The 26,026-nt window shown below is 38.9% G+C and overlaps 1 protein-coding gene across 1 annotated transcript in view; it reads right to left on the reverse strand.

The window, feature by feature from the left end:
- LOC124789567 (endothelin-converting enzyme homolog) overlaps positions 1-26,026 on the reverse strand; it is a 600,524-nt gene that overhangs the window by 112,790 nt on the left and 461,708 nt on the right. Inside the window, exon 6 of the mRNA XM_047256970.1 lies at positions 267-470. Coding sequence (XP_047112926.1) covers positions 267-470 — 204 coding nt within the window. The remainder of the gene's footprint in view (positions 1-266; positions 471-26,026) is intronic.

The raw sequence follows: 26,026 nt of genomic DNA on the forward strand, positions 1-26,026 counted from the left end.
AAGTGTTTATCTGGAAGATGAAATCCCAACTACTGACTTCTATCTTTATACATATTCATTGTGAATGAAATTGCCTTTGTTCAACATTTTCCTTATATTTTACTTCATTGAGCTCCTGGGAATGTCCACTAACACTTGTCAGTTTTAGAAGAAACAAAACTCTTTTTTGAGAACAATATAGAACTAGGAAGTACAACTGAGGATAAACAATTCATGAAGAGGTGAGTACCGCACATTCCTTCTTGATAAAACTTTTCTTCATTTACCGAAGGTGCTGTTTGCCGCAACTTGTCAATGGTGAGACGGTTGTATGCCTCATTTGGATTTGCAGGCACTTCAGATACATTCAGGAGCTCAGCTATCCGCTTCTCAAAGTGGTACATGTTGCTAGAAAAGCTTCGTGCATCAGTGCTGGTTGCTCCGAGAAGCTGCACCACATCGGTCAGAAACTGTTGATATGCCATAGCTACCTGCACAAAATGGAGAATAATGGCAGTCAATAACTTAAAAACTGTGTTAAATAGTAAACAAAACCACTACAGTTATTAATATAATATATGCAGTGTCTCTTATCAGTTGGCAACTGTGTTGATTCAGTAGACTGATATCTCAAAGATTACCATTCCATCCCTATCCACAAGACACAGTATACATGTTTAGAGCATAAATTTGTAGATTGTTTTTTTAATCACAAAATATTTTTTAAGATATTTGTTAACCCTATAAGAAGGGCTTGTGTGGAAAGTTATGCAATATTACAACTTCCTGCATTCCAGACCCTTGTTCAATGCATCTTCTATTATATGGTGAGCAGTGATCGACTCATATTTGCACATTCCAGCCCTGATTTTTCTCCATAAATGAAGACGTATATCTGACTTTGTGACCAATACATATGCCCATACGGTAAAAGTTTCTAACAAAACAAAAAATAGTATTTTATCAAAGTATACTGGACATCTAAAGCGATTACAAAAACAGGTTGCTTCACCAAACGTGTGTTGAAACCAAAAAGATATAATAAAATCATATAAAATCTTATTACGAAAAGTGTAGTTGCTACTCACCATATAGTGGAGATGCAGAGTCACAGACAGGCACAACAAAAAGACTATCTGCAACTCAGCATCTCCACTATATGGTGAGTAGCAACTATCCTTTTTATAATATTGTTACATTCCAACCTGGATTTTCCATCATATAAAATGTTATGTTTGAGACAGTAATGCCACATAAACAAATAAATTTAAGTCTTTGAGCTTCCTGAGCCACAAGCTTGTCCATGCCTAGGCCACATACCTTCAGTTGTGTTAAAAACATGCCTGTCATTGCCAAGAAATTGCCATATGCATAATCAGGTAGTATCTATTTATAACAAATCATGCAGAATGATCACAGTAGTTGTGTGAAAGCAAAATCAGAGAAGCTGAAGTTGTGCAGAGATAGGTCAGAAATAAACTTGTTATACAAGAAACTTTCAGGAACACCCAGCAAAGTTTGATCTTGGGTTTAGAAGAAATAAACAAGAAATGTGGTATGGCTGTCTAAGAAAACAATAAATTTTACATCATGGAAATTCATTGTCCCTCTTACAGCATTTGTAAGAAACAAATAACTCATGTTTCGAAACACAGCAGAAACAGATGACTATAGAAACAATTAGAATCTGAATAAACATGTATGAACAGAAGTGCGCCCAGCACACAAATAGTGCTATCAACACACAGTGTGTACAGGTATCTTCTTTGGTTTTAGAGAGAGAATGATCATTTGTGTGAACCATGCATTTGAATAAGTTGTAACTCTATGGAGTTAGGGCAAAGTTCAGTAATAATTTCTTCTGTATCCGAGAAACAGGAAGCAGAATGTTGTCCTATAGTGCAAACAACAATAAGAAGCATTATCCTGTAGATTACACAGACTGCAGCCTAACGTAGATTCTGGCACAGTCCTCTCTTGAAAGCAAATTTTATTACTATGGGGTAGTGTATTAATAAGGCAAGTCAAACTTTTTAAATTCTTACAGTTGAAGACAGAGGAAAATGTTTCTTGGAAGTGTCAACACTACTTATCTTGTTCAAAAATTGGATGTGCGAACTATCTTTACTGTCACCAACACAAATCAAGAAGCTTATAAGTTTCTGAACTTGTGCAGGTCGCTATTCAAGTGTCTTAGAAGATATCTGAGTCACAGAACTTGTGGTCACTGATACTGACTATTTCAAAAGAAACTGCAGTATCCATTTAATGAGCATTCAACAGAATAAAAACACACCTGTAAAACACTTCATTAACCACTGTACACAGAGGAGTGCTGTATCTTATTTGCACCATTTTCAACAGGCTTCCTGTAGAACTGAAAAAAGTTATAGCTAAGTTCCACACTTTCAATGGCTTTTTTGTATCGCAACCATTTTATTCAGTACAGGTGTTCCCCACTAAAGCTTAGAGACTTCTGACCCATGTAGTTCCCAATTTCTTTTATACGCATTTTTTTAAATTCTGGAATAAACAATTCTACTGCAGTATGTTCGATCACATAGTCTCTCAGAATCTCTAAAACAAATAAATAGGAATGTCAAGCTTCTCTTTAAACTATGGTCTCTGTTCAGCAAAATTATCTTTTGTCATAAAGTATCAAAATATTACAGATTCACATTCAAGAACTTAAGCATGAAGGCAGCATATAGAATGATATTACACACACTACACACAAGTAACTTAGGTATGTCAAATTTTTTTTCAGGATTTTGATGTCCAGAAGGCTACAGAAGTGAGACAGAATAGGAACAGATCACTTGTGCTTCCAGCAGCAAATGAATTAACCACATAGGCATGGTCATAAAAATTTCACATTCAACCTTTAAAGTGGAATATATGTTTATCCATTAGCAGTTGTTTATCACAATGAACTGACAGAATTAATGGAATCTGACTCTCACCAGATTGAAAGCAAAGCAAAAATATTTAATGAACATTAAATAACAGTTTCCCAATACTTGTAATGGCACAAAACAGTCAGAATGTTCAACAATACACTTCCTCATAAATATGATAAAAATCACAACACATGACACATCAACTGGAAACGTGTATATCCAACATTGCAAAATAAAAATTCCTCATTAAACAGAAATAGCAACATCAAATATGAGAAATTATTCTTTCACAGTTAATTTCTGGTTAAATAACATCTGCTTAAGACAATTTTCAACAGTAGCACACATTACAGCACTCTACATTGTGTTGGGATCGTAGCTGCTGTCATGGAGCCGAGAGGATGCACCTGTAGCTGTAGCAGTTTGTTTAATACACAGTCATTTAGTATGATTTCTGTTTTTCAAGTATATTTCAGCAAAGAAGTGAATTGCACCCCTGTATTTCACTGTGTTCACTAGTGTTAAGTAACTTATTTTTAGTGCATTAACTTTGTGTAAGGCAACTTTCTTGGGTAGAACAGATTAAAGATAGTGTAGCAATGGAACTTAAGATTACACCCAGCGACTCCTTACGTTAGTGTTACATTACTTGTGATATAGATAAAAATTAAATAAGAATGGACAGGGGCTGCGCCTCTTTCCTTAAACAATTGGGAGCTGTGTTGGTCACAGTCAAAAAGATTTAGGCTGCTGGTCTGGGCTACAGCAGCATTGAGGAGCTGAGACAAATGCTTTGGCAGCTCTGACTCTGTACTGCTGCTGGGTTACTGATGCCACTGCGCCTTCTGATCTGCAAGTATCTGCCAGTTGACACTTGCTTGACAGTGATTGGTGAACAGTGGCAAGGACACGAATCTCTGGGTGGAAGGTGAAAGTAGATATCTTCTGCACAGCTGTCCCCTTACATCTCAGAAATAGGGTTGAGGTATTGCCCATGATATGCCTCGTCTGTTGGGACTGTGGCTGATATTTCCGAGAGGTCTGGACAAGCACACAGTGTGGAGTTCCTTGTTATTGGGAGCTCCAGTGTAAGGCGAATGATCGAGCCCCTCACGAAAATAGCGTGCAAATCAGGAAAGACAGCCAGTATCCACACTGTCTGCCAAGGGGTCTCATCTGAGAAGTGGAGGGGGCTCTTTTGACAGTGACTGAGCATACTAGGTGCAGCTGACTACACATTGCCACTCATGCCTGCACAAATGATGCCTGCCACAAATGATACCTACCATCTGGATTCAGAGGCCATCCTTGGCTCCTGCAGGCATTGGATGAGATAGCATTTGTTGTTGCAGATTGCAAAAAGGAAGTGTGAACAAGGCGTTAGTTAACTGCAGGAGCATCTATATAATGGTTCTGGAACTAGTCTCGCTTATGAGCGATAATAATGCCCACTTAGTGCTAGCAACAGAAAGCAATGAAATTTTAAACTCCGACTGGAATGTATATTGCAAAGATAAGTTGAACGCCAGAGGTGGAAGCGTGTTTACAGCAATAAAAATAAGATATCATTTAATGAGATCAGTGCAGATTGACAATGGGAAACAATTTGGGTGAAGGTTAGTGTTAAAGGTGGATCAAACAGGTTCACAAAAAGCTTTTATAGGCTTCCTGCTGCAGCAGCAGTAGTAGTGGTACTGTCACTGTTACTTGGAGAATAGCTCACATACATTTCCTGGTCATATTATAGCTTTAGGTGGTGATTTTAATTTACCAGCTATAGACTGGGAGACTCAAGCGATTATGGCAGGTAGTAAGAACAGGAAATCATGTGAATTTCTTCAAAACGCCTTATCCAAAAATTACCTTTAGCGATTAATCCGAGAACTGACTAATGAAGACAAGATCTTACACCTGCTGGTGACAAACAGACCTGAACTTTTGAACTTCAATACAGCAGGGAACTGATGATCATAAGGCCATAACATCATCACTGAATATGGCTGTAAATACGAATACAAAGAAATGTAAGAAGATCTTTCTGATTGGCAAGAGTGACAAGAGACAGATTTCAGATTACCTGAGGTCATCCAGAAAATTTCATTTCAACCACCGACAAGGTTCACTATCAATGGACAAAGTTGAACAGCATTGTACAATACACTTTAGACAAGTATGTGTTAGAAATATGCTACAAAAGCTAAGAGGGTTTCATTGCAAATTTAGGCGTCATTGCAAATTTACATGTAGCCAAAGCCTCACAAACAAGCACAAACTTGTGCCAGGCAAAATTACCATAAGGGAGATGATAAGTGAAGAATATGAAAGTAGACCACTATCTACCAATTTGACAGAAACTCCTAGGAAATTCTGGTCTAATGTTAAATCTGTAAACGGATCGAAGCCACCTGTCCAGATACTCAATGAGCATAATGGCACTGAAGTACAGAATGACACATAAAAAGCCAAATACTTAACATATTTTTTCCAAAACTGTTTCACAGAGGAAAATCACACTGTAGTTCCTCTTTTAAATTGTCACACAAATGACAAAATGACAGATATCAAAATAATTGACCAAGACACAGAAAAATAACTGAAATAGCTCAAAGGGGGAAAGGCCACTGGGCTTGATGGGATATCAATGAGATACTACACAGAGAATCTTCCACTCTTCTAGCAGCAATGTACCGTAGGTCTCTAGAGGAATGAAGCATTCCTAATGATTGGAAAAGAGCACAGATCGTAACCATTTTCTAAAAGCACCGTCAATAAATGTAGAAAATTATAGGCCTATATCTCTGACATCGGTCTGTTGTAAAATTTTGTATCACATTTTATGCTCACGTATTATGACATTTCTGGAGACTGAAATTCTATTCTGTAGGAACCAACATGTGTTTCAAAAACAATGACTGTGTGAAATCCAACTCGCTCTGTTCATCAACGAGACCCAGACACAAATAGATACACACATCCGGTTATGTGTCACATTCCTTGACTTCTGAAAGGCAGCGTACAGAATATAAGTCAACATGTGATTGGACTGAAGAGTTTCTAGCAAACAGAACACAGGATGTCTTTCTGAACTGAGAGAAGTCTTCAGCGATACAGATGTACTCCAAGAGAGCATTACAGAACCATTACTTTACACAATATATGAAATGATCTCATAGATAACTTCAGAACCTCCACATGACTTTTTGTGGATGATGATATTGTGAACACAGAAGTTACAATGCTAGAAAATTGTAGTGAAATGTAGGAAGACCTGCAAAGAATCGAGCCTTGACATAGAGAGTGGCAACTGACTCTCAACATAAACAAAACTAACATATGGTGAGTACACAGGCAGAGAGATCTTTTGCTATGTGATTACACAATTGTAGAACAATCACTTGGAGCAGTTTCTTTCATAATAAATCTAGGAGTATGCATACAGAGTGATTTGAAGTGGAATGACCACAAAAATTTAATCACGCGTAAGGCAAATATGAGGAAATATACTACAACAGCAAATGAAGTAACTTAGAAAGCACTTGTTCAAGCAATACTTGAACAATGTTAGCCTGAGATTCATATCATGTGGAATTGATACAGGAAATAGAGATGATCCAAAGAAGAGCAGCATGCTTTGTTGGAGGTTCATTAATAAGCACAAAAGCATCATGGAGTAGCTCAGCCAACCCCAGTGAAAGATAATGCAAAAGAGGCATTCTGCACCACATATGATCTACTGTGGAAGTTCTGAGAGCATACGTTCCTGTACGAGTCAGGCAATATATTGTTTCCTCCTATGCGTGTCTTGCAAAAAGACAATAGAGATAAAATTAGAGAGATTCAAGCCCACACAGAGGCTTACCAGCAATCAGTCTTCCTGCAAACCATACCTGCCTGGAAAAGGAAAAGGGGGAAATGGTAGTGGTACAGGAAGTACCCTCTGCTCAAACCGTAAGATGGTCTGCAGAATGTAGATGTAGAAAGGAGTTGGGGGAGCAGAGAAGGAGGGTCGGGGAAGGGTAACTGTTAGCTTGGAGGGAGGCAGCAGGTATGCAGGATGGGAATGCAGGAGGGAGAGGCAGCAGCAATCAACTCCTCCACATCATCATCATGCTCATTGTATGCAGCATGAACTCACCACTGCCAGAGCTGTATGTTGCATTGCTATCCCATAAACTTGCTGCCTTCCTCCAAGCCATCAAACATCCTTACCTAACCCTTCCTCCTGCCCCAGCAATGTGTATTCAGCTGGCATAAGATAGCTGTACACACACACACACACACACACACACACACACAGAGAGAGAGAGAGAGAGAGAGAGAGAGAGAGAGAGAGAGAGAGAGAGAGAGTGTGTGTGTGTGTGTGTGTGTAGGCACACGCGCCCATGCGTGCATCTATGTGTAATCTAGCTTGAAAGAGGATATGTCAGAAAGCTAGCAAGTTTTCAGTCTTGTTCATATGCCTGTTGGTGACACATTTCCTCTACTATTTGGTGAATTGTTACCTTTACTTCTAAATTATTTTCACTCAGTCAGTACTTTCCATAGAAAATTAAAAACTAAGCATCATCAGTTCAAATTACTAAATAAATAAAATGTTTATACATTTTCTCACAGAAAAAAAGCAGCTTATTGCTATTATGCAGATAAAAATATTCTTTAATCAAAACCTTTTCTTGTACATAAGGATGTTTGTGCTTGACATGTTATGCCAAAATTCGAATACATTACAATCACAAATATATGCAGTCATCTTAAGACAGGCTTTATGCCCAAAGCTAAATTCATAATGGTGTATACATAATTATCTACAAAGTTGGGTGAAAGAATGCCAGAAATTGGCCAAATGGAGCGTTGGGAGTAATAAACACATCTCCAGGGCCACAAACATGGGCTAACAGCCCTGAAAATTGCCACTGAAGATGCTTCACAAATAAAAGAAGCAAAGTGTGTATGAATAAACAAACTGCCTTCAATTAGTTGCATAAACAGAACATACCTCCATGAATGTTGGAGCAACTAAGGAATGACAGAAAACAGAAATGAAAACATACAGCGATTGCAATTGGTTTTGCAATTTTGATCTTACAAACAAACAGGGGGAATGCAAGAAATAATTTTGGATAGAGTGGTGACATATAGCAAAATTATATGTACTGTAATTATTATTGACCTGGTGCAGTAAATAGATGACCCAAACCTTTCAGCCAGCTGACAACTCTTTCAGGAAATATAATTTTATATGCTGATTTTATTCACCTTCCATTTTTACAATGAGTTAAAACATTCAAGATTACAGCGCTAAGATCACCTGCCTGACTGTACAAAATCCATGAAGTACAATGACCTAGAGTGGATCATCAACATGAAGCGTCTCTCGGCATCACATTACTAAATCCTAAGCAGTGCAGACATGACACAGATTGAAAATAACAACCCAGGTGATTCTTACATGATATGGAACAACATTCTTATGTGTCCAAATTATTCATCACAGTCCTCAACAAAAGTGTACATTCTTAATGAAGTTCAAACTACTGTTTGATGTTACACAATAAAAAAAGATAGTTCATGTGCAACAATCTGCAACTGTGCAGGTGCATGTTACAGTCTTTTTAACTAACAACATTATTAGAGTTAATGTTGATCAACAAGCTGCCAGCCTGAAGCCTGTGTCAACATCCTGCTCACAACTGCCTACAAAATTCATTTGATGTGATATTACATTGATTCACATTAAAGTACAGAGATTGTCCATAATAATATAATAATTCAGTGTATATATATGAAAAAAAAAAATCCAATGTAAGATCCATGATCGCATGTTCAGTCATGATTATGGCTATTTCGTAATTAAGGTGCCACTATAGTCCAATCCACGAAGAATGGGGTTTGCGCAGGTTGAGAAACGGATGGGGATTGCACTGTTGTAAGTGACACCTGCAGTATGCACATACATGTGCTTTGTGCTTGAGGTAAGTGCATGTCCTGAAAATTATGTCTCTCACTTGTCAGTGTAGAATTTGTCGCTTACCACCACCATCAGGCATGACACCTCATAACAAATGGAATAAAAATTCACTGAATAAATCGCTTGTTGTATGTTTTGTGCTCGCACTGGGTAAGAAATTTACAGCAGAGTGCTCACAACACTAGTTAACGCTCACTGGCTATCAGAGAATGCATGGTGCAAGTGCACACAATGAGCCTAAACTTGGCTGCCATCATTTGTGACTCCAACTATACATAGCATCTGAAAGGGCACTGATGACTGCAATGTGAAGAAACCAGTAAATCCAATCATCATCACTTCTTTGATTTTGCTGTTATAATTATGTTCAACAATCTTGCAACATGTTATCGTATTTTTTATGAGTAGGCACTATCATTGTCTTCTGTCAAAATACACAACAAATGCACATAATAAATTAACTAGTAAGCACCTCAGCTATGTACGTATCTTAAAATCTATATCTATACTACTACATTACTAACTTCATATAAACAGAATGTCAATATAAACTGTACTAGCAGGTAAATAAATACTACAATTGACACAATTAAAAAGAAGCTACATATACAATTAAACAATTACAGAAAAAAGCCTTTCAGACAGAGTAACGACTAATTTGCAAAACATGCCTGCTGAGAAAAGTATCTGCATCCAGTCAGCTAACAGTAAAAATATCATTTGTTGATCACTATGTGGAATTTTTTATTACAAGAAAGAGCAGACCTACATTCAATGATTAATTTTTATGTGGCCATGGCTATATGAATTGATGAAATATTCATTAAAATGTGACTAATATGCAGAAATAAATAACAGACCTAACTGAAAAGACAGTACACACTGAAGAGCCAAAGAAACTGGTACACTTGCCTAATATTGTGTAGGCCCCCAGTGAGCACGCAGAAGTGCTGCAACACAATGTGGCATGGACTCTACTAATGCCTGAAGTAGTGCTAGAGGGAACTGACACCATGAATCCTGCAGGGCTGTCCATAAGACAGTGTATGAGGGGATGGAGATTTCTTCTGAACGCCATGGTACAAGGCATCCCACATACACTCAATAATGTTCATGTCTGGGGAGTTTGGTGGCCAGCGGAAGTGTTTAAACTCAGAGGAGTGTTCCTGGAGTCACTCTGTAGCAACTGTGGATGTCTAGAGTGCCATATTGTCCTGCTGGAATTGCCCAAGTCCATCGGAATGCACAACGGACATGAATGGATGCACATGCTCAGACAGAAAGCTTACGTACGTGTCATACGTCAGAGTCGTATCTAGACATATCAGGGGTCTCATCTCACTCCAACTGCACACAGCCCACACCATTACAGAGACTCCACCAGCTTCAACAGTCCCCTGGTGGCATGCAGAGTCTATGGGTTCATGAGGTTGTCTCCATACACTCGATACAATTTGAAACGAGACTCATCCCATCAGGCAACATGTTTCCAGTCATCAACAGTCCAATGTCAGTGTTGACAGGCCCAAGCAAGGCGTAAAGCTTTGTGTCATGCAGTCATCAAGGGTACATAAGTGGGCCTTTGACCCTGAAAGCTGATATAAATTATGTTTTGTTGAACGGTTCACAAGCTGACACTTGTTGATGGCCCAGCATTGAAATCTGCAGTAATCTGAGGAAGGGTTGCACTTCTGTCGTATTGAACAATTCTCTTCAGTCGTTGTTGGTCCTGTTCTTGCAGGATCTTTTTCAGCCGCAGCGATGTTGGAGATTTTATGTTTTACCAGATTCCTGATATTCCTGGTACTCTCGTGAAATGGTCGTACAGAAAAATCACCACTTCATTGCTACCTCATAGTCAAAATGTTATGTCCCATCACTCATGCACCGACTATAACACCACATTCAAATTCACTTAAATCTTGATAACCTGCCATTGTAGCAGAAGTAACTGATCTAACAATTGCGCCAGACACTTATTGTCTTATTTTGGTGTTGTCAGCCTCAGCGCTGCATTCTGCCCATTTACATGTCTCTGTATTTGAATATGCATGCCTATACCAGTTTCTTTGGCACTTCAGTGTAGAATCACCTTTGTGTTAGAACAAGCAAACCTTATGCAGTTCTTTAACATACTGAGCATTACATAACCGTATGTACACTATGTGATCAAAAGTATCCAGACACCCCAGAAAACATATGTTTTTCATATTAGGTGCATTGTGCTGCCACCTATGACAGGTACTCCATATCAGCGACCTCAGTAGTCATTAGACATGCGAGAGAGCAGAATGGGGCGCTCCGCGAAACTCGTGGACTTCGAACATGGTCAGGTGATTTGGGTGTCACTTGTGTCATAGGTCTGTACACGAGATTTCTACACTCCTAAACATCCCTAGGTCCATTGTTTCCAATATGATAGTGAAGTGGAAGCTTGAGGGGACACGTACAGCACAAAAGCGTACAGGCCGACCTCATCTGTTGACTGACAGAGACCAGCGACAGTTGAAGAGGGTCGTAATGAGTAATCAGCAGACATCTATCCAGACCATCACACAGGAATTACAAACTGCATCAGGATTCACTGCAAGTACTATGACAGTTAGGCGGAAGGTGAGAAAACTTGGATTTCATGGTCAAGCGGCTGCCCATAAAGCACACATCACGCCAGTAAATGCCAAATGATGCCTCGCTTGGTGTAAGGAGCGTAAACATTGGATAATTGAACAGTGGAACAACGTTGTGTGGAGTGACGAATCACAGTACCCAATGTGGCAATCTGGTGGCAGTGTGTGGGTATGGTGAATGGCTGGTAAACATCATCTGCCAGCGTGTGTAGCGCCAACAGTAAAATTCGAAGGCAGTGGTGTTACAATGTGGCCATGTTTTTCATGAAGTGGGCTTGCACTCCTTGTCATTTTGCATGACACTATCACAACACAGGCCTACACTGATGTTTTAACTACCGTCTTACTTCCCACTGTTGAATAGCAACTCGGGGATGGCGATTGCATCTTTCAACATGCTCGAGTACCTGTTCATAATGCACGGCCTGTGGTGGAGAGCTTACACAACAATGACATGCCTGTAATGGACTGGCCTGCACAATGACCTGAATTCTATAGACCACCTTTGGGATACTTTGGAATGCCGATTTCATGCCAGGCCTCACCAACCAACATCGATAAGTCTCCTGAGTGCAGCACTCCATGAGGAATGGGCTGCCATTCCCCAAGAAAACTTCCAGCACCTGACTGAACGTATGTTTGCGAGAGTGGAAGCTGTCATCAAGGCTATGGTGGGCTAACACCATATTGAATTCCAGTATTACCGATGGAGGGCGCCACAGGCTTGAAAGTCATTTTGAGCCAGGTGTCCAGATACTTTTGATCACATAGTGTATTTCATTTCAAAAGAACACTAGTTTCTTAAAAAAAACGTTCAGCAACAAAGACTGAGAAGTGATGGCTCCCCCTCTGTTTTAAATGTTGTGTATGTCTCCAAAAAACATAGAAAAGCACACATTATAGTTTCAGGAGTTATACTTCATATGGCAGACAATGAATTCACATTTATCACTTGAGTAATACAAACATGAATAACATGAACATAAACCATGTACCTTGCCAAGGTGGAGTAGCTTGTGTGCTTCAGTGATACAGACAGCCCTACTGTAGATGAAACACATCACATGCGTATCTGTGGATAGATGTTGTAGGAAAGTTCTGGTATAATTTAAATATTTTTGGATCAAAGGAGACCACTCCCCAAAAATCAAAAGTGTTGAGTTGTTAATGAGCACACACAAAAAGAAAGAAAACTTTACAGCTTTTGGAGCAATCCATTTTTGAGCCAGGGTAAAATACACACCTCAGTGTGCATCACTCCCCATGCCTCCGACAACAACTGTGCATCACACGCATAGCCCATGAACCTGCCACTCCTCCCTCCTGCATTTCTAGCCAGTAAAATGGATGCCTACCTCTGCCGCTAGTCACCCATCACCAATCCCTTTCCCGCCTTTCTCTCCCTCGCCCACTCCAGCCAACACTACCCCAACCCAACCCAACATTACCCCCACCACAACCCATTCCACCTGCCAAAATGCAATGCTCGATATAAAGAGAGCAATACAGTATCCAGGTTAAAATGGATGTAGGTTTTTCCAGTTGTTATGCAGAGATGAATAGGTTTGCACAGGATAGCTTAGTGTGGAGAGCTGCATTACACCAGTCTTCAGACCTGATATCAGAACTACTTAAGTTTCAACATTAAAGGTGAAGAACTCTGACAATAATTCTGAGACTAAAGATAAGTCACCATAATAATCAGTTCAGAATAACTATGTAAAGATTGATCAGGAAACATCATGTAGCTTTATGACCAATGTAATTATAACCTGCAGTCTGCTCCTCCAGCAACAATAATCCCTGTCTGACAAATAAGAGGAGCGTAAAATATCTGTATGGGTACTTTATTGCTACATCAGTCTTAAAGTAATTCTATCAGTTAAATGGGAATGCAAAAGTTCTGGACCTAAGGAGGAAACTAGAAATTTGAGTCACAGATTACTAAAAATATTCATCTAGTTTCCCTTCCACCCCATTGTTGTTTTATCAACAGATCTTAATTGAATCTCATTCTCATATGTTTATTGCATTGTCAACTGATGTGAAAAGTTACTATTGATAGTAAACATTGCTACCGAGTACCAATACAGTATAAAGTGTAAGTTTTTTATTTCTATTCATGCTCAAGGATTCACAAAACCAAATATCCAAAAATAAGGTCTACTGGTCTTAAACAGTTTCACTGATTTTTACACTTACCATCTGAACAACCTTAGACCACTGTTATATAAAATAAGGGAAAGGCAACCACTCACCTGTGGCGGACTGATATGTGGCACATAGACACACATAACAGAAAACAGTATTTACACTAGCTTTCGAGCTCTTATTCTTTTTCTATTTAAAGTACACACCTTCATACATACAACATCACACACACACACACACACACACACTACTGCGGCTGTGGTGAGACTGGTTCTGGATATTGAAAGCAGTTGTCTGAACAGTGGGGGTGGGGATTCGGAAGAGAAGGACACATGAGACAAGGAGAGGGTAGCAGGATAGTGTGAGGCAGCACTTTCATGTCTTCTTCCACCCCCTCTTAATCTTTCATCTCCATCTTTCTCTCTCCTCCTTTTATACCTCTCATCTATTCTACCTTCTGAACTCCTTGCATCTTGTGCAGCCACTGAGCTATCTGTTTGAAGACTTTACCTGCAATATCCTGCTACCCTGCTCTTGTCTCATGCATCTTTCTCTACCCCTGCTCTGAATAATTGGTAATCAATAATCAATCTTTGTGTGGCTGTGTGCTTTTAGGTCTGTGTGACTCTGTGTATTTTTGCTACAAAAGGGCAAGAGCTCAAAACCGAACGTGAATAGTGTTTTTTGTTACTGTGTCTATGTGTCACACATCAGTATGCTATAGATGAATGGTTGCCTCTCCATTGTCTTACATATCGTTCCAACAATCAATATTCATTATATTATAGTACTGCAACTGTGACAGATTTGTTAATAAATACTTCATGAAACATCCATTATTGTTATACCATTGTTAGTACCATAAAATAAGCTCATTAGCATATTTGTTACTGTTCATTTGTGCAAACTCAGATCAGAACACTTTATCTCTCGGTTGTACTCTGCAACTGCCGCACCCATTTTCCTCTTTTCACAGAGAATGTATTATAGCAGCTAAATTATATTAATTTGCAATCTAGATTTTGTTCGGGCAGATTTATTCCAGTCATCCTTTTCATATATACTGGTTCTATCTTTCTACGCTTTTTTTCTTGTTCTCTGTAACTTTCAAAACTTATTTCCTTTTACATTTTATCAACTTGTTGAACTCTTCCTGCAATAATTCAAATATCTGACCAAGTTTTTCATTTCATTCCTCCAGCATTAATTCTATGACTTCTATTCATTCTACAACTTCCACGCTTGCAGAGTTCACAGTGTTAACTTAATTTCTCCTCATTTTTTTTAAATATTTACTGCGTGAGATACTGTTGCTACGAATACTACTTCATCAGTAACTGTAAAATTGTGAAATTATCATTTGCAACAGGTTATAAGATTTTCTTGTGGTCTGCTAGTTATAAATTTGTCTGTTCTCATGTGTGTTTTCCAAGCCTTTTCAAATTTTACTTCACAAATATTTAAATTATTTGCTCTATTCATTTTAAATTTTCAAACAAACAAAAATTCCATTCTTTCACTTCACATCTTTTCCCTTTGGGTGTTGTCACAAAGTAGAAAATACAAAGCTACCAATTTTCTCGTCCTTACATTTTTGTCTTCTTCCTTTTCATTGGATTGTTCTTGGTACCTAGACAAATTCCCCATTCCTTCACACATTAGAAACTTCAGTTATGTTTATAATAGCTGTTTATATCATTAGTTTAAAACATTAATCTCTGAAAATATATTTTATCTTTTGTGACTGTTCTAGATACCTTATTTTCCTCTCACCTGATACTCCCAACATTCCCAAACACACTGCTGACTAAACCATTTCTTGAGATTTCTCAGGTTATCTTTGCATTTGATTTTTTGGAAGATTTTTTTCAGTGTTTACAGAGAAAATTATAAATTGTATTTTACACTTTTTTATTATTTTTACTTAGAATATCTTCAAAAGACCATCCTCTGTAAGTAATTTTTGTTTATTTTACTTTGTTTTCCTTAAACTCTGTGTTCTCTCTCTCTCTCTCTCTCTCTCTCTCTCTCTCTCTCTCTCACACACACACACACACACACACACACACACACACACACAAACTTCAACCTCAAATACCAGTCAAAAGACATAACACACACACACACACACACACACACACACACACACACACACACACACACACACACACACACAACTTCCATCTTCAACATCAAATATCAGTCAAAAGACATAACTTTTATTTCTTGCTCCTTTGTCACTCTACCTTCTTGGTGCACTGCACTCACTACATAACACACCTGAACTGTTAATGTGATCCTTATTAACTTCAGAGTGTACATACTCATTCCTTGCAGCTTTTTATTCCACTTGCCCTCTAACTCCTCCCTGACTTTAGCCACTTTTTAAGTGCTTATGAGGCAAATATCAAGTTAAATGTATTATTTCTAAATGATTACATATTCACTAAATATGTGTATGGGAAACAAGTCAAATCTGTCAGCATACTGTTTACACAAGTTGGCAATCATTTTCAATAGGCCTATCACTGTTTGTTGACATCCACTACTGCATATTAACACAACTGGCACCTATCACGTCACAGTATTGTGGTGCCATTTTTCAACAGGACAATGGTCATTCATACTTGACATGTGTGTCTATGAACTGACTACGTGATGCAGAGGTATTCCTGTGATCAATAAGATTCCCAAATCTGTTCCCCTAGCACATGTGGAACCAGCTCAGAGGTCAACTCCGTCGTAGTGCTGGTATCCTGGACATCAAAGACCCATCACAACAGTAGTGCACTAGCTTGCTTCAGTTTTGAGATACAACCACCTTAACAATTCTCTTCCCAACCAAATCAGCACAAGCATCCAGACCAGAGGGGCTGCAATGTAATACCGATACTTGGGCTCATACTGCCCAGTTTTTTATAAGTTTGATTTAAATTTGTAATCACTGATTGCACTGATGTCATGTTTCATTTCATTTCCTCCTTCCCTTCTGGGTGCTACACTTTTTTATCAGGCAGTATATTATTGGTAATCATTTTATAAAATTTAATTTGGTGTGAGACAGATGAAAGATGGATGGAACTATTTGTATGAGGATAGACACTGTTCATCAAATAGAAAAGGTGCTCAGCAGAAGACAGGTAGACACTGAGGTGACAAAAAGTCATGTGACAGTGATATGCAGGTATACAGATGGCGCTAGAATCATCTATTCAAGATATAAAAGGGCAGTGCATTGGCACATCTGTCATTATATTCGATGATTCACGGAAAAGGTTTCTGGCATGATTATGAAAGCATGAGGGGATTTAACAGATTTTACACACAGAATGGCAGTTGGAGCAATAGGCATGGGACATTCAATTTCAGAAATCATTACAAAATTCAATATTCCAAGATCCACAGTGTCAAGAGTGTGCCAAGAATACCAAGTTTAAGGCATTAACTCTCACCACGGACAATGCTGTAGTCAACGGTCTTAACTTAATGACTGAGAGCTGCGGCATTTCCATTACAGCTGTCAGTGCTAACAGACAAGAAACACTGCATGAAATAACCTCAGAAATAAATGTGTAACCCCCCTTAGGACAGTGAGACAAAATGTGATGTTAATGAGCTATGGCAGCAGATGACTGATGTGAGTGCCTTTGCTCACATCAAGATATCACTTGCAGTGTCTCTGCTGAGCTCATGACCATATCGGCTGGACCCTAGATGACTGGAAAACTGTGGTCTGGTCAGACAAGTCCCAATTTCAGTTGGTAATATCTGATGGTAGGGTTCAAATGTGGTACAAACCCCAAAGAGCCAAGGGCCCAAGTTGACAACAAGGCACTGTGCAAGCTGATGGTGGCTCCATAATGGGCTATGTTTAGATGTAATTGATTGGGTACTCTGGTCAACTGAACTGATCATTGACTGCAAATGGATCACTGAATTCCAATGAAAGCCAATATGCACTACTAACAGAGTGTAACAGGACAGAAAATGAATGGTGGGAGGAATGGATGTGGAGGTGAAAGCAGCAAGGGTCTGTACCTGGTGCCACAACAGTGATGATGACCAGATATATTGATTTTATTATATTTTCTGTTAATTTTGGCACAAGCAATGAATACATATGAATTAAAATACAAACCTGTAGCCTTGCAAGTATTCTGTTGTTTATGAAATGTCACAGTGTAGCATTTGAAATATTTACTGTTAATTTGTTTAACTTCAACCCTTGTTCTATTACTAGCTTTACATTCTTTAATAGCTCACAACAGGTTCAAATTTCCTGCAATGGGCATGTTCAATAATATCTATTAATAGGTAATGATTACATGTTAATGAAATGATACATGTTCTTGAAAGTAACCTGAGGAACAGTTCTGTTTCATTACTTCTCTTTCACATTAGAAAACAGCATATATTTAATAAAAGCTAGGCTGAATCCTGTACAAAACTGATTGCTTTGGAAAGGTACAGTGCCAGATTTCTCTTTGCCACATTTGAATAAATCACCAACATCATGCAAACATATACTTTCCTCCACCTACTCTCTCTCTCTCTCTCTCTCTCTCTCTCTCTCTCTCTCTCTCTCTCTCTCTCTTCCCACCACACACACACACACACACACACACACACAGATTGCTCTAGGTTAAGTAACAAATCTATGTTTTAGAAGCTGAATGCAAGTTAGTTACATAATTACATGAACAAACTGCTACTAAAAAAGAGTAAATACCAACCACTGAATATCTAGCAGGCAGAACACAGTGACATTTAGAATACACAACAGGCATGCTCTACACAACGAGCATTACTTAGGACTTTTCGAGTTACATGTGAGATTCCTAGGAGCTTGATCACAGATTGCAGCGATGTTACATTGGATGGATCAATGCAGAATGGCCCAATGTTTCGCCAGCCTGAGCGAGGAATAGGTTTGAACTGAAACGAATGAATTCAATGTATGTGCCTCAGCTGTATATACTAAAAGAGCCATTAAAACTGCTACATTAGCATTGCAAATTATGTGCATACTTTACAGCTGCTGTGTTAGCCACAACTCACATAGTCCAATTTACAAAGTAGTAATGAAAATTAGTGTCTGACAACACCCTAAAACAATATTGGTAATACTTCTATGATTTACTATAGTACAAAACACCTAAATCTCTTAGTTCTTCACACCACATACTTCAGAAAATCGTACTTCACTATGATGTGCATTTTCTACCTATCCAGAAAAGCTCTGGTGTGAGAGCCTTTCATAACAAAAAGATTCCCTGCCAATGTACACCCATCAGAAGTTGCAATTCATACTGTGTTTTATTTTTTATCTCACACAAACTCTCATTACAAAAAGAAAGAAGAATTATCATAGCTTGCTATCAATGGTGACACACTCCAGTAGGCGTAAATTAGAATGATACAATTTCAGATTAGCCCCCCATTCAGACGTCTGAAAAGGGAATGTAACAATGAGAAAAAAATTCAATAACCAATGAAAGGCTCAAATTCCATGAGTCAGAGAGTGGCAAGTCAAAAGTATGAATCTGGTAAGGAAACTACAAAATTTGAAAAGGGAAATGCAAAGGCACAGACTAGATGAATACAGGTTAATACCAACAGCACAGACAATGACACAACTGAAATAGAATTCAACATGAATGCAAAGACAGGACAGAGAGTGTTGTGACTCGCCGATCTTTCAAAGTGCCGCCGCGCAGTTACGCGCATCCTCTACATGCAGCACTGTCTGCCAGCCATGCAGCAGCAGCAGCAGCAGCAGCAGCACCACCACCACCTAAGTGGCCAGCCAGCCAGGGGCCGCTAGACTCAGACTCAGTTATGATTTGACTGTTGAAGTGTACACTCATCTTACTCTGTTTACTTGATTTGTGACTTTCACGTATTGCATCATCCTTGAAATATATTTGTTCAACTTGAAGTTTTAACAATTGATCCCATCCTCGTTGCCAATTGTTAAAACTTCAAGTTGAACAAATATATTTCAAGGGCGACACAATACGTGAAAGTCACAGATCAAGTACACAGAGTAAGATGAGTGTACACTTTAACAGTCAAATCATAACTGAGTCCGAGTCTTGCGGCCGCTGGCTGGCTGGCCGCTTAGGTGGCGCTGCTGCTGCATGGCTGGCAGACAGCGCCGCATGTAGAGGATGCGCGTAACTGCGCGGCGGCACTTTGGAAGATAGGCGAGTCACAACAGAGAGTCAATTACTGTGAACAGTTCAGCGATAGTATCAGTCTCATCAACTATCAGCAGCAAACCAATGACAACACCAATAGCTCAAGATATATGGCACAGTCACAGGCAGAAAATGAAGAAATACAGAAAATATACGAGAATAATAAACATGTAATTCAGTATGTAAAGGGAGGTGAAAATCCAAATCATGGGTAACTGGAATACTGTAGTTATAGAAGGAATAGAAAACAGGAGGCATATAGGCTCTTTGTTAGGAATGAGAGAGATGGAAGACTAATTGATTTATGAAATAAATTTCAGCTAGCAACAGCAAATACACTGATCAAAAATCACACAAGGAGGGGGCACACTTGGAAAAAATCTGGAAAGATGGGAAGATTCCAGTTGGATGTGCAACGAAGTGGGATACTGAAGCAGTGTGGAATGATTGAATGTGTCTGAAGTTCTCTAAGGCTGTAAACAGTGTAATGATGAATACCACAAAATGCAGTTCAGTTGAAAAGGAATGGATGTTGATAAAAAGGGCAATCAGAAGTCAAATAGACAAGTATTGGTACAGGGCAACTAACTGCGAAAAAAAATTTGCATAATGTAAGAAATACTTCCAATAATATGGTAAGGAAGTTCTGGTAGAATGTAAGTAATTTAAAAGAAAAGGAAACTATTTGTTGGATTGTGGAAGCATTGAGTCACAGGCACACAAAAAGAGTGAAAATCTGGCTCTACACACACACAGATATACATATGAGAGAGAGAGAGAGAGAGAGGTGTGCCAATGCATTTCTGGGCTGAACACACAAATTTGCTTTTACATTACAGCATATTAAAGAATTTGTTCAAGAGCAAGCTTTTCCATTCTTTTTTGTGCATTTGCTTTTACTATAGTGTGAGTTGTCTTCTTCACTACTAAATTAAATACTTCCATTGACTGACAAAAGAAGTACAAAACTGTTCACAGAAAGACGTGAATACAGCAATATGAGTCACGTGGGAATGCATAGGAGCTGCAGGTAAACTAAGGTGAAATGGCTGCAGGAAAAGTGCAAAGAAACTGAAAAATATGTGATCATCAGAAGGATCAATTCAGAGTACAAAAAAGTAAAAACATTCTTTGATGAAATTAAAAGCACAGGAGTCAACATCAAGAATTCAAGAGGAATTCCCCTGTTAAACAAAGTGGAGATCGGATAAGTGGAATGAGTATACTGAAAGCCTATATGAAAGGGAGGAACTGTTTGATGACATGAAAGAAGAAGAAATGGTAGTTGATATGGAAGACACAGGGCATTCAGTATTAAAGTAAGAGTCTAACAGCTTTGGAAGCCTTGTGATCAAATAAGGCAGAAGGCATAGATAACATTCCTTTGGAAATTCTGAATATCATTGGGGGGAAGCAGCAACCAAAACATTATTCAAGTTTATCTGTAGAGTCTATGAGAGTGGAGACATATCATCAGATTTTAGGAAAAATATCATCCAGTCAATCCCAAAGGCATCAAGGGCAGGTAAGTGTGAGAGCTATCAAGGGATCAGTTTAGAATTTCTTACATCCAACTTGCTGGTGAAAATAATGCAAAGAAAAATGGAAAGGAAAATTGAGATTTGTTCGATGATGACCAGTTGGGTTCAGGAAAGGCATAGGCACCAGAGATGTAGTTTTGACATTATGTTTGAAAATGGAAGCTAGACACATTCATACGAGGGCAGTTCAATAAGTAATGCAACACATTTTTTTTCTCGGCCAATTTTGGTTGAAAAAACCGGAAATTTCTTGTGGAATATTTTCAAACATTCCCGCTTCGTCTCGTATAGTTTCATTGACTTCCGACAGGTGGCAGCACTGTACGGAGCTGTTAAAATGGCGTCTGTAACGGATGTGCGTTGCAAACAATGGGCAGTGATCGAGTTTCTTTTGGCGGAAAACCAGGGCATTCATAGGCGCTTGCAGAATGTCTACAGTGATCTGGCAGTGGACAAAAGCACGGTGAGTCGTTGGGCAAAGCGTGTGTCATCATCGCCGCAAGGTCAAGCAAGACTGTCTGATCTCCCGCGTGCGGGCCGGCCGTGCACAGCTGTGACTCCTGTAATGGCGGAACGTGCGAACACACTCGTTCGAGATGATTGACGGATCACCATCAAACAACTCAGTGCTCAACTTGACATCTCTGTTGGTAGTGCTGTCACAATTGTTCACTAGTTTGGATATTTAAAGGTTTGTTCCCGCTGGGTCCCTCGTTGTCTAACCGAACACCATAAAGAGCAAAGGAGAACCATCTGTGCGGAATTGCTTGCTCGTCATGTGGCTGAGGGTGGCAATTTCTTGTCAAAGATTGTTACAGGCGATGAAACATGGGTTCATCACTTCGAACCTGAAACAAAACGGCAATCAATGGAGTGGCGCCACACCCACTCCCCTACCAAGAAAAAGTTTAAAGCCATACCCTCAGCCGGTAAAGTCATGGTTACAGTCTTCTGGGACGCTGAAGGGGTTATTCTGTTCGATGTCCTTCCTCATGGTCAAACGATCAACTCTGAAGTGTATTGTGCTACTCTTCAGAAATTGAAGAAATGACTTCAGCGTGTTCGTAGGCACAAAAATCTGAATGAACTTCTCCTTCTTCATGACAACGCAAGACCTCACACAAGTCTTCGCACCCCAGAGGAGCTCACAAAACTTCAGTGGACTGTTCTTCCTTATGCACCCTACAGCCCCGATCTCGCACCGTCGGATTTCCATATGTTTGGCCCAATGAAGGACGCAATCCGTGGGAGGCACTACGCGGATGATGATGAAGTTATTGATGCAGTACGACATTGGCTCCGACATCAACCAGTGGAATGGTACCATGCAGGCATACAGGCCCTCATTTCAAGGTGGCGTAAGGCCGTAGCATTGAATGGAGATTACATTGAAAAATAGTGTTGTGTAGCTAAAAGATTGGGGAATAACCTGGTGTATTTCAATGCTGAATAAAACAACCCCTGTTTCAGAAAAAAATGTGTTGCATTACTTATTGAACTGCCCTCGTAGAATTTATTGACCCAAAAAAAGCATTTGGATAATGTAAAATGGCATAATGTGTTGACGTCTCTCAAAAAAATAGGTGCAGCCTATAGGGAAAGTAAATATAAGAATGAAGAAGCAAGAACGAAGTGCTCATATGGAAAAAGAATGTAAGATAGAGATGCAGTCTTTCAGCCATGCAGTTCAATATGTACATCAAAAAATCAATGATTGAGATAAAAGAAAGATTCAGGGTGAAAGGATATCAGTGACAAGATTTGTTGATGAAACAGCTATTCTCAACGAAAGTGCAGAAGAATTACAAGACCTTTTGACTGGAATGCACAGTATTGTGAGAAAACGTTACGTATTGAGAGGAAACTGAAGGATGTTTTATGGAAATGAATCGTGTATGGAAGTCAATTAAAAGACTATAGAACAACAGGAAAATAAGGGAATCAAACCACTTCAGATATGCTGCTACAGAAGGACGTGTTAAGAAGTCAAGAAATAACTTCCGTGGTACATGAGGCAGTTGTAATGGGTAAAAACTCTAGGGGAAGACACAAGATTGGAGTACATCCAACAAATAATTAACTGAGGATCTTCGAGCACAAATGCTATGCTGATATTACGAAGTTGATATAGGTAAGGAAGATGTGGCAGGCCACAACAAAGTCAGAAGACTGACAACCCCTACCAAGAAAGGCCATACTCAAGTGCACCAATTAAAGCACAGCCAATGAAATTACATTCCAAGTTCCATAACCTGATAGCTCAAGTGTGTATCTTTGGAATAAATCACACCATCACAGTGACCAAAAGGGCTAAAGAAATCATCAAATGGTTCAAATGGCTCTGAGCACTATGGGACTCAACTGCTGGGGTCATTAGTCTCCTAGAACTTAGAACTAGTTAAACCTAACTAACCTAAGGACATCACAAACATCCATGCCCGAGGCAGGATTCGAACCTGCGACCGTAGCGGTCTTGCGGTTCCAGACTGCAGTGTCTTTAACCACACGGCCACTTCGGCTGGCTAAAGAAATCATCCTCATATTTTGTGATGGTAGGAAGAAAATATACACAGATATCCATAATAATTTGTGTTGTAGGCACTTTCAAAATAATGAATGTTATGACAGTTCAAAGGGCTGTCCTATGTCACGGTTATGCATTTTCTCCATTTTGAAGAAGGTTTTTGAGGGCTGTAACTGCTCACAGATGAATATGAAATAATTACTCTTGATCTACTGGCTATTGACTCATTACCATGTCAATTCTAAAACGCTCTGCGCAAAAAAATTTTGAGCATAAGTTTATATCAAGAATCCTCATTTGATATACTAGAATTTTATATGTGGAGTTCTTAATGCAGTGTTGAATATTTCATAATTCTCCCTCGGCTACTGACTATCTACTCTTTCACAACTGGTTTTGGGATAAATGGTCTCTTTTTCAAGCCCTCCTGTGTAATATCATGTTTTACCATGAGTACATGTTTATATAACCTGGCACAGCCCAAAACTGCAGTAATAAAACGTCAGAAATTACAAGCTACATCATTGCACATTCCACAGTAACAACTGCAATGCAGCCACTACAGTAAATTGTTGAAAATCATTAGTGGTAATAACCTGTTAAATGTAGCTAATTAGTGTAGCAGCCCACTGCATCTAATTTCTATAGAATTATTTATATAGTAATTAACATATTTGTGTGTAGACCTACTATGTGGGAGTTGCATAGGAGCTCAAAGAAGTGAATATGTCAGTAGCCTGTGCATTTGTTTCACACACCCTTTGATTTGCAAAAAACTACATGGTCCAATTATACGTAAGTAGAGAACATTATACATAAGTAGAGAAGTCCCTGAACTCTGCCTAAGTGATCTTAGAGTGCTATAATCACGTGAAGCCAAATGTAATGTGTACAGACAAAGAGTGCAGACAGTTCTCTTTCACATTTAAAAAAATAATTACAATCTTTGTATTACCCCTGAAAACAATATTAAAAGCACAACTGATTTTGAAATAGGAAAAAATTATTCACATTCTTCATGTGTGGTCAACATTATTTTTGATCTTGCATAATTATAATAGTATAACAGATGAAACACACCCATAGTAGAACACTGAGCTTGATCTGTTATGTATCTCTCCTGTATTACATTTACTCATGGGTGTGCCAATTAATATACCAATAATTTAATAAAAATTTTGATAAATTGAGCTGCTATGCTAATTTTTTACCTTTTATAAAAGGGTATATCTTCATAATACTGAACAACTTACTATGATGACTGCACGTTGTAATTATCGTATCACGGACTGAAAACCTACATGTGTTGCAATTTCTGAGGATGTTTCTTGCAATTTTGCCTCTAAATCTACATCTATACTCTCTAAACCACTGTGAAGTGCATGGCAGAGGGTATGTTCCATTGTATCAGTAACCAGGGTCTTTTCCCATTCCATTCACATATGGAGCATGGGAAGAATGATTTTTAAATGCCTCCATGAGTGCTGTAATTAATCTATACTTGTCCTCATGAGGCCGGCGGGAGCAATAGGTAGCTGTCTGTTGTATATTCCCAGTCATCATTTAAAGTTGGTTCTTGCAACTTTGTAGGTAGGGTTTGTCGGCATAGTTTATGTCTATCTTCAAGAGTCTGCCGGTTCACTTTCTTCAGCATCTCTGTCACACTCTCCCACCACTCAAAGAAACCTGTGACCATTTGATTTCCCTTTTTTGCATGCATTCAACATCCCCTGATCATCGTATTTGGTATGGGTCCCATTATTATGAATTAGGAATATTTTAGGATGGGTCACACAAGCAATTTGTAAGCAATCTCCTTTGTAGACTTATTGTATTCTACCAAAAAATCGAAGTCTGCCACCTGCTTTTACCCACAACTATGCCTATGTGATCATTCCATTCCACACCTGTATAAAAGTATTGCACCCAGATATTTGTACGAGTTGACCAGTTTGACCTGTGACTCATTTATATTATAGTCATAGATACTACGTTTTGCCATTATACAGGGTGGAGAAAATGTGTCACGAAATTTTAACCCTGGATAGCTGATGCCAGTAGGAACCAAAATTACTAATGTTGTGCAGGTCGACAATGCACCATTTTTAAACTACAGAAACTTGGTGCCACACACTC

Source organism: Schistocerca piceifrons, chromosome 3 (genome assembly GCF_021461385.2).
Source record: "Schistocerca piceifrons isolate TAMUIC-IGC-003096 chromosome 3, iqSchPice1.1, whole genome shotgun sequence".
NCBI classification, from domain to species: Eukaryota; Metazoa; Arthropoda; class Insecta; order Orthoptera; family Acrididae; genus Schistocerca; species Schistocerca piceifrons.